Here is a 10,759-nt window from a genome sequence, read left to right on the forward strand (position 1 = left end):
AAGTAATAAATGTTATTTGCAGTTAACAATTTTCTTTTTTCTTTATTACAATATTTATGGCAAGACTAGGTATAACGTTATCTACCAGTTTCTATTTTCCTCTAGAGTTATCTCATATTGGGTCAAAAGTGACACGTATGTCAAAGTTACTACTTCCCGTAGCAATTAATATCACTCGAACATACATTGTGGCGGGGATGTCGTTGTATTTATTGGTGATAAGTCATTTGCTTTATGATATCAATTGAATGGAAAGAATAAACACATATCGTCCAAGAACGACGTTCTATATTTTTAAAAGTAGCTTTGAAATAAGTTTCTTCTTAATTTCGACTTAAAACAAAATCAGGCGGTTATCAAGGCTCCTTTTTTGGCGTTGTTACTTCAGAGCTATCTACTGGGTGAACCGTGTCCGATGATTTTTTTTTATTTGAAAGCTGGTGCCTCCAGTCTGGTTCTATTTTAATTTTATCTAGTTCTGAATATATGCAGGTTTAGATTTTTGTTAAAAATAATGAATTGTTGTTGTTTATCAAGAACACAGACACGAAAAATGTTACATCTCACACTGTGTACCAAAATTATTGAAGATAAACAGTGACTTCCATTTATCCATGTCTTCTTGATCACAAATTCAATTGTTTGAGTAATTGTAAATTTATAATTGCTACCTAAAATAGTGACGCCAGGACCATCGCCAACCTTATTTGTAGGTAAGAACTATATTTTCCAATATTTCAAAAACATCCAGTTCAATAATTTCCTAGATTTCTGTAAATTATACAGTAGGTACTTTATTTGTAAGGCGCAATTATTCATTAAACGTTTCTCAAAGAGCTTTATTTGCCACTAACGATTTTATCATACATTTCCTATATTTAATTTGAGGTTTAATTGTTATTTATGACCCCGAAGGCAACGAAACTATGCTGTAAAAGCTATATGATAATTATCAAGCGTCGGTAGTAATAAAGACACTCGTAATTTTTACGGTTTCGTTTTATGTTTGCCAGCTTGCTTGGTGCGGGATTCAAGCGTTTTAATCACATTTATAAGTACATTTAAACATTAGTGATATTATTCAATTTATGGTTTAGAAAGTACCCTATTTATACTATGAGAGCAGTTGTATGGCATGTAAAATAAGTGCTTGTGCTGATTATAATGCTATAAATTGGTATAGCGACTAGACGAGCTTAAATTTGTAACATTTCTGAAATAAATGGTATATTTTTTAAACATTTATTTTGGGCTGCATAAAAACCAACGTAACGTACCTACACTACACAAATACCCAGATTGATCATACAAAAAAGAGTTTAGGCTAATTAATGAATTTCAATTATATTTTAAACAGCATCCCAAATCCCAATTTATCTAAAATATTTTCCATATTAAATTGTATTCACTGTATGACGTATTCATACTTAGATTAACCATTTAATTGTTTCCTTAACAAATAAATCATCCTACACTAATAAAAGATAACTACAAATCATTGAATATTATTTCTAGATCTTTGTATTGACTATCGTACAATTATTTGGCTCTGAAAATCGTTCAAATAAACGTATATATATATTGTTTGCTATATTAACGATTAAAGCTTACGTCATAGCTCAATTTTTTGCTATTTAAACAGGCAGTTTGCTGTTGCAAAATACACCTACGCGGTTTGTTATTGTGTTCATAGTTTAATCTCGCTCAAACGTGTGCTAACCTCAGTATCTCAGATCTGAACAAGTTAATTGGTTTGTCGGTTTTACATATTTGGTATTCATTATCTGATATAATATCATATACATTATGAGTTCAGAGTTTTTCATTTGAGGGATTAAAAGTATTAGAGATGTTTTTGTGATTGGTTTGAGATTATTAAATTTGTTTTGGAGTTTAAATGTCAAGCATACTTTAACGTTATTGTAAGCACATTTTTGTTTTTGCAATTTATTTTCCTCTGGGTTTTTAGGTCACAGATCGAGAAGTGCAAGTGCGTAGATGTCACAGCTCAAACTTGTATATGGCGATCTGTTTACGTTTTCCGTCACTGACTGGAGCGGCTATGTTAACAATTTGCACATAAATTTCATTTAACATTTTTGTACATCATCAGTTATATTTTTTGAATCGATTGGTTGAAATCAGAGTCAATAAATGCGATCGTTCATCTGAGCGTAATTATTTTCTTTGTAAGTATTTCTATCACTGTTCTACATATCTTTCTTAATAATTGCGTTACTTCATGTTCAAATATATTAGCCTATGGGTAAAAATAAAGGCTTTTTATTTTATTGTTTTAACTAATACGCATCGCTGAATTCACAATAGAAATCGCTTCAATGAACTCGACAAAATACAATAATTTTGCAAAATGCAATAGAAATAATAAATCAAATATTTCAAAACGAGTATCGCATTCGTTAAAATTGTGACCTCGATTTTGATAGGTCTCCTTTTATACCGATAACATCGCAATATGCCTGTTTTATTTAATCTGCCATCCGAATATAAAACTTGCTCAATTAATCATACGATTTTACGATACATGCTTGGTTAGGCGCTAGGGTGGCTTAATTTTAGTATACATATATTAAACTAGCTGTTGCCCGTAGCTTGGCACGCGTGGAAAAATAAATTTTAAGGGCATAATCTTTGATTCTCTTTTTTATTCTCTTGGGATTAGATTTTATCAAAATCCTTTCTTAGCGCATGCCTACAGCTACATCGCTATCTGCATGCTAGATTTCAGTCTGATCGATCTAGTAGTTTGGGCTGTGCGTTGATCTGTCAGTCAGGTCCTTTGCCATACCTTTAAATACCGCGTATAAACGAGTTATTTTTTACTTTATTGTACAGTATCTTTTAATGAAATCTTGTCATCCTAGATGGAAAATAACCTCCCAATGATTGTATCGGATCTTTGATAAGAGCTAAATCTGATCATCTATACCGTTATTGATACGCGTGACCAGCTATAATGCTTCGTAATGATAGATAATTATTATAATAGCCCTGTCAATGCCCAACCTTATATTAGCGTCGGAATAATGCGATGGTAAATGATTTGTTACCTAACAAATTTCAATTATTGAAAATCGATATTCTAATGTGAAAACCCTGGCGAAAGTTCTGGCAGAATACATAAGAGTATCACTTCATATTGAGTAATACTTATACTTGCAATATTCTTGTCTTAACTTTCGTCTCTATAATAAATAGTTTATTAACAATAATTTTAGTGTGTGTGTAAAATATTCTAACAATGGAAATTGCATTAAAACGTGCGAGGTGTAACGTCGCTTCATTATATTATAATAACATATTATTTTCTTTCTTCCTCTATTGCGGTAGTGTTCATATTTTTCCCTTACTATTTATCACATTGTTATTTATTTGTACCATTATTTCAGCTTACTCATGCCTTATCGAGTACGGTATTATATGCGTACATTGTTCAATTTGCCTTTATTGATGTAGTTATTAGCTCACTGCTCTGCTTGCTTTATGTAAGTGCCATTGTAAATAGCGCTTTTAAATTGGTGTCTTCATTTTAGGAGCCACATTTCGGAAGAAGTTATTACGTATTCGTATAGAGGTTAATCCTTTGGGTTGGTGATCGCCGAATGAAGTCGAAAATAGCGAAGATGAAATATTTGCCCTCGGGCGGGCAAAAGGAAACGTATACCCTGCTTACAGCTCGACGAAGATATATGAAGAAGTTAATGTATGTATGGATCTTATACGACTTTTGGTTGACGTTTTTATGTACGAATTATGTTTGCCGCTGTACGTTTTGTTTCTTTGAGTATATGTGTACATAATTATCTTATGAATAAAAAATAAAATTCTCAGTGTAAATATTGAGATTGCTCTAAAAATATGGTTTTGTAAAAAATTGTACTAGTTCAATTTATATTGTTTAATCTCCTAAAACCGATGCTTATTATCATTATATTTTACCACGTAGTATTTAAAGAATTTTTATCTCTTCCATTCCATCCACATTCTTTCAATGAAAACTTATTTTTACGTTTAAAACGCGTGTTTAATTTTCACCCATGATTTTCATTTTAAGTAAAAATTCATCAGTATGCCGAATTTTATATAATTCCTTTTTGAGTCACGGTTTAACAATAACTTTTTCTTTATTATATAAGCACAAGTGTGTTGGTCCCATCCTCAACATTATGAAATAATGTACTAGTAAAGTAAATGATTCGATGGACGCCTCAATACTTCCTCAATTCGCGTGATCTCCGGGTCTATCTGTTATGGTCTATAGTACAAGTAGTTTCAGCTCCCGTTAGCTCAGATATTTAATCATGATAGATGTACCATTAGTTCTGAATCGAGAGTACAAAGGAACGTGGTTTACGACAGCTATTATCGAGTTTGTGAAACAAAGATATATTTCTCGAACTTTAATTGCTTCAGATTTCGTTTACATTCGTGTTTCGTAAAGCCTGTATAAAACTCAATTAAATGTTTTAAAGTAGTTTGATGTTTTAATCAAATCAGTGAAATTAGAATAAAACATAATCATAGCTTATAAATACGGTGAAATTTTCAATATAAATTTTACAAGTTACGATAAGTGTTTTTATGGTCGTTAATTTCACTTATCTTTTACTTATAGATATTACTTAATGATGAAGGTTAACTTATATTCATTAAAATAATAAAAGCCATTTACTGGCAGATTAAGATTCGGTAAAAAATTTTAATTACCTATCTATTATTATTACTAAACTTTGTACCATTTCTCTCTTATAACACAATTGGCTTCGTTATTCCACAGCTATGAATGCGAAATACGATTCGCATAAACACGTCGATTTACACTGGCCATTACATCGATAATTTATAGTTTTATATTTAAACTCTTATTATAACTATTACCCAACCTAGAAAAGACTTAATTCATATTATCATAGAACATTTACACCATACATTAAACTAAATGGTGGTTGAGACCGTCAATTAGTTGACGTGTGTATTAAAAGCTATATAACGGACGAGCATACCTGCAAAACGGCTGATTATGCTGATTATAATAATCCTTGTCCTAATAATCACCTACACACCCCCATTCTGCTGCTTTTAGCGTATTTTTTTGCAATTACATGAACATTTAAAACTAGCTACGTGAACAAAGCAATTAAATTTAAATTTTTATTTGATGATGTCAACTGTAGATATAATGTTTCAAAGATTATGTAGTTCTCGCGAATACCCAGTTCTAAACTAAAATTGAATAGTTGTACAGTTCTTTATTTTACTCTACAAATGCTTCAATATAAAAAGCAGTAAGGAAACCATTATGATTATAACATTTATAAATTACACATAACTGCATAAATTAAAGTGAAATGTGTCTAATTATGTGAAGGAACGCAAAATGGAACTGCCGGTTACCTTTCCAATGAAATGCAATAATTAATTTGTGTATAAAACAATAAAAACCTGGACGGCACCTGCGTAACTGTTAATTTAACATCAGGAGATCTATTCGAATCAATTTAATCTGTCGGATTTAATCAATTATAGAGTTAATTATACCTTTTATTGCATCAGTATATTTAACTATTATATATAACTATTAATACGTTAGATTAGAAAGGTCACTCATTATCTTCTATTAGGTCACTCACGCAACTTTATAACAAAAACCACAATTTAAAAAAATCGAATTGAAAAAATGAATTTTAATTTTGTTTAATGAACTAGTCCTATAAACTCCTAATTTATAATAATTGTTTATTTATAACATTAGCCCTGTCAAACAATCAAACGAACTTCAGATTTATAACATTAGTAAGTTGCTGTAGCATAATGTCAAACAACCACTTCCCGTACCTTTAAAATGTGTTAAATGATTACGCTATATATCAGAATGACAAGCATGTGACTTATGCTCGGTGCCGGTCACGAAACATTATTCGTTAATAAATTTCTTTGAAGTGCCTAGAAGGGTTTTCAGATTTCAATCCACGCCACTTGAGATGTATTATTTAGCACTTGTGTAACAAATAGCTCGAGATCAATGTATTCCTTTTTGAGAGAAATGCAGTTTCTAGCGTTTGCTTCAATGTTAATCGGGCTTTATAAATTATTTATCGGTTTCTTATTTTAACAGATTATTAATAAGTATGTTTTCAATACCTCTTGGAATATTTCTACTTTATTACGTATTAATTATTTTTAATGAGTGTTAATTGCTCAGACATGCGAAATTGGCGAAGTATATTTAGATACTATACGATACTTTTCTCTAGAACATGCCACAATATTTCTACGCGAGTAGCCGATTGCTGATCAATAAAATTTAATAACCCACACACGAAGTATCAGCAATAAAACAGCGAAGCTATTTTTTTTTATTTGTACGGGTAATGAAAAATTGACGTCTATTGTTAGCACATCATACACTGATGGTATCATAGGTAATTATCTGATGGCAATTTGATAAAGTGCCTCAAGCTATACTACAGGAGTGTAATTTCCAAACGAAGGAGTTTAATCTCTTAAATTCATCGAAGCAGTGTGAATCGTGACTATTTTTCTTCAGCCAGAGATGATATGAGTTACAATTAATTGTCTTTATTATTTTTACCCTGTCCAAAGAAGTATGGTCCGTAGGTATGATGAGATTTGCGTCAGTTGTGGAAATGTTATAACTTCGTTGGTACAACCGTTTTTGAGTACTCAGCATGTAATATAACACTACTAAATATGTGTCGGCAATTATTTTATTATAATAAGATAAATTGACACGTTTCAAATCAAAACTTAGCACGTATAAAGAACAATTCAACAGTTAAACGATGAACAAAATATACTCTATCACAAACTTATCAGCGGCTACGATACATTTATATCAGGATGAAAACATTATACGTTAAATTTCCAAATTTATCTGTTTATTAGAAACTCGCAGATACTAATATTGTTACGTACAGTTGTATTTATCGTAGTTAAAGTTAACTGTGTTCCAACACCCTGTTTGTTCTCAACTTCAGTTCAACAAGTGTACTATGTATCTAACAGTCAGAGACTAACATATGAACCCGACCTCAGTTATTGAATTTGCTATCGCGATCCAAGTTGTCAGACTTAGACTGTATAGCGTCTTGCTATTGATTAAAATCTGTATTCATGTGAATGAGTTTGAAGATTGCTGGATATAGATGAAGGATTTTCTAACGCATTATCCTACAAAAGGAATACAGGTAAAAAAAGGTGCGTGTGCGATTCACACACGATAGAAGAGAAACTTCAGTAAATCGACAAAAGAATGAGATGAATATATATAAAATGTAAACTAGTATGTATATTTCTGTCTCATTCTTACCTGTCGTTTTTCCGTTGCATCAGGTTTGAAATCACAACGATTCTAAAGAAGTTTCACTTCAAAAATAATGGAATACGTTCTCGTTATATGTACTTTCTTGGCAACCCTATTTCTTTCCGAAAACAAAAGTAGACATATGTAGTTTGCTACTGAAAATATCATTAAAAGCGTACAACGATTTTTGAAAGCTAGAACAATATAATGAATCTTTTTCAAGTTATTCTCTTATATACATATAAAACCGATGCGTGAAGACCACAACGAAATTTTTGATATATTCTAGTCTAATGAAGCCTATGAGTAAACCAAACTGGTAAATACTGTAGAATTAACCAATGGGACAGTTATATAACTCATTTATAGAATTTCATTCATCACGACTTGCACGCGGTCTTACTAAAGGTAATTTATGGGCAATAAATTTCTGATTCTCCTATAATTTGAGACCACATACAGACTTAAAATACGGTTTGTCGGGTAAAATTGTTTATTCACCTTTAGAATAAACGATCATAACTCTTACGGCTTATATCTCTATTAGCTGCGCCCCGCGGTTTCACCTGCGTAAGTCTGTATCCCGTAGCAATATCGGGATAAAAAGTTACCTATGTGATATTCCAGTTCTCCAGCTATCAAAATTTCGTTGCAATCGGTTCGGTGGTTTTGGCGTGAAAGAGTAACAAACATATACACATCCTTACAAACTTTCGCATTTATAATATTAGTTGGATAGTTGGATTTTATAACATGCTAGCGAATTAAATGTTACTTAACTTTGAGTACATATGTGAATGAAGTATGGTTTCTGATTCATCAATATTCTGAGCATTGAGTTTCGCGTCTTGGGTCTTGATAATTATTTTGCTTGTTAGACCTGCTAAATAGTAATCTTATTCCTACATAAACCAATTTAGCTAAGATTTGTCAAGGAACAACAAAAACAACCGACGCTAGCATTTTTAGGAATTGAATTCCAATTTAAAAACATATTTCATACATATCTACACAACATATATGTTTGGAAATGATAAATGCAACCGTTATAGCCTCCCCTCGCCCATTTGCTTAAGGCTTTATGTCCCTTGAAGCGACTCTTTGTCGCGATACAGGCTTTCGCCAGACACTTTTTTAAAGAGCTTTTGTAGACCGACAAGTGTGACTATCATATCTGTACAATATACTTTAGAGATAGCACTTGTTTTCTGTTCTATACTCCTATGTGATAGTCTGCGTTGTCAAAACACCGCTTGGGCCCATTTTATTTATTAAATAACTAAAATGGCCCCAAACAATCTATTGACTGGTATTATTTGTACGAATACAAAATTATAAATATAGTTAGTTATTAAACTCGTATTTGTCAATGATATAACATATTTTATAACGGTCTTTACAAACGTTAGGTTTTAATTTATTTGTTTCGTTAATTGATTTATTTACAATCTTTGGGGTAACTAAGTCTATTTGTAAATATTTGTTCATTATTAGTTAAAAGTAACGTAACTGATCGAAAGATTTGTTGATTGCACAGATACTACTCACTAATTGGGGAAGTTAACCAAAATGTAAATTTCCCTTGTCTTATTTAAGATGTTTAGATACTCGATTCACAGGCGTTAATTAGAAAACTGCGATAATAATAATGAGTAAAATGGTAAAACAAAATGGTAGGTTCATTTATCTCTGTAGGCATTTGTATATTTTTGTAACCTTTGGAATGATTTAAACGCGAAAGAAGACTTCAAGGATCAATTGTTTCTAACAATGTTTAATTAAATGCATTATAATTTTACTCACAAAGATTTTAATAAATGAAGCATTTATTTGTTTCCAAAGTCAGCCTCATATTAATAGCCTTCAGTACTCAAGAATCGCGTATGTATCTAACGGTGAAAGATTTTTTGAAGTTGGTCCAATAGTTCCTGAGACTAGCGCGTTAAAACAATAAAGAAACAATCTCTTCATCTTTATATTCCATAACTATAGAAAGTAGATTTAATATTTTATGGCTTATCCATACAAATATTTATTTATTTTTTTACATACACAAATTTTTAACATATTTAAAATTTACAATTTATAGCAATTATAATTGAGTTTATATAAACAGTTTGTCTTATATATATTTTTAAAGTTTATAATATACAAAGCCGATGTTTCCATAGCTATCAGGGCAACCTGTATTTAGGAGAAACAGCTTGCTTCAAAAGTCAATTCACAATTTAAGCCATTTGACAGAATTATTATAAAAAATTGTAATACAAACGATAATATGCAAACGATAATCGATCGATAGTTACATTTGTCGAAACAAATATTCGTTATTCTGCCGTCTGTATATAATCTTCAAGCTAAACCTAAATTAAGGACCATTTTGTACCTATCAAAATTTAAACCACATATTATTAAGAATTTACACAGTAATTTGACTGCACAGCTTAAATATAATTTTCATTACCATAACGAGTGGTAATGACAGCGTACGGTGACAAATTGTCCTCATTTCACTGTTATTTTGTTTGTATTTTATCGTTTTGAGAATGAGAAATGACGAATTACTTCCTCGAAACAGAATCCGCGGGAATGAACGAGGAACTTGATACACTCATAATTTATACAATTAATTGATTTGTTCTCAAAGCCTAATTAAATTTTAAAACGACGCTAAGAAGCATTTCTAACTCTCATATTCTAAACATGCATATATTTTTATGTCAAACACATTTGTATAAATTTTTATTAGTATGAAATTTTGCATATATAATATGTATCTTTTCTTTATTTAATATTTATTACACTAATGTTAAGGAATACTGAATGTTTTAAGTAAAATGTGTAAGTATACAGTGATACAGAATGTTTCTTAAAGTAAATCTTGATTATTGAATAGAACTTAGAGACTAGAACTCTATAATAAGGTCCAAAAGCAAGTTATTGCAGTTAAATAATAATTTAAAAGTATATAATTACATACAAGGTTGTTGAAATAATAAAATATACAAAATTATTCTTTGCAAATATCCATAAATGCAAACTCAGTAAAAACTATATGAAATAAAATACAGAATTGTAACGCAATATGTACCTACGTTTAAAATGCAATAAACGCTAACAAAACTACGGTGACGGTTCTGCAAACATGTTGTCCACCACATGAATGGCCACATGCACGTACCACATGTGAATTTTGTTAAATATTCAGATGTGGTCTGACACATACATACATAATATCGTATATAACACATGTATGCATTCGCTAAAATTTTAACATTCGCGGAATCACTGAATGATCTGAATATTAAAACTGTTCATACAAGGTGTATATTTTAGCACTACAATAAATGTTAACTAGATTTAACCTCCGCATACTCTTGTGTTATTTTCTTTATATTTTTATTTTAAAAATTA

At 30.8% G+C, this 10,759-nt stretch overlaps 1 protein-coding gene across 3 annotated transcripts in view; it reads left to right on the forward strand.

The window, feature by feature from the left end:
* Nucleotides 1-10,759, forward strand: part of LOC119839986 (rap1 GTPase-activating protein 1) — a 207,741-nt gene that overhangs the window by 111,858 nt on the left and 85,124 nt on the right. Inside the window, exon 2 of one of the 3 annotated variants that reach the window (XM_038366463.1) lies at nt 3,555-3,724. The exons of the other annotated variants lie outside the window; for them this stretch is intronic. Within the exon in view, the coding sequence (XP_038222391.1) occupies nt 3,624-3,724 (101 nt within the window). The 5' untranslated portion in view covers nt 3,555-3,623. The remainder of the gene's footprint in view (nt 1-3,554; nt 3,725-10,759) is intronic. 3 annotated transcript variants of the gene reach the window in all.

This window comes from Zerene cesonia, chromosome 5 (genome assembly GCF_012273895.1).
Source record: "Zerene cesonia ecotype Mississippi chromosome 5, Zerene_cesonia_1.1, whole genome shotgun sequence".
Classification (NCBI taxonomy): Eukaryota; Metazoa; Arthropoda; class Insecta; order Lepidoptera; family Pieridae; genus Zerene; species Zerene cesonia.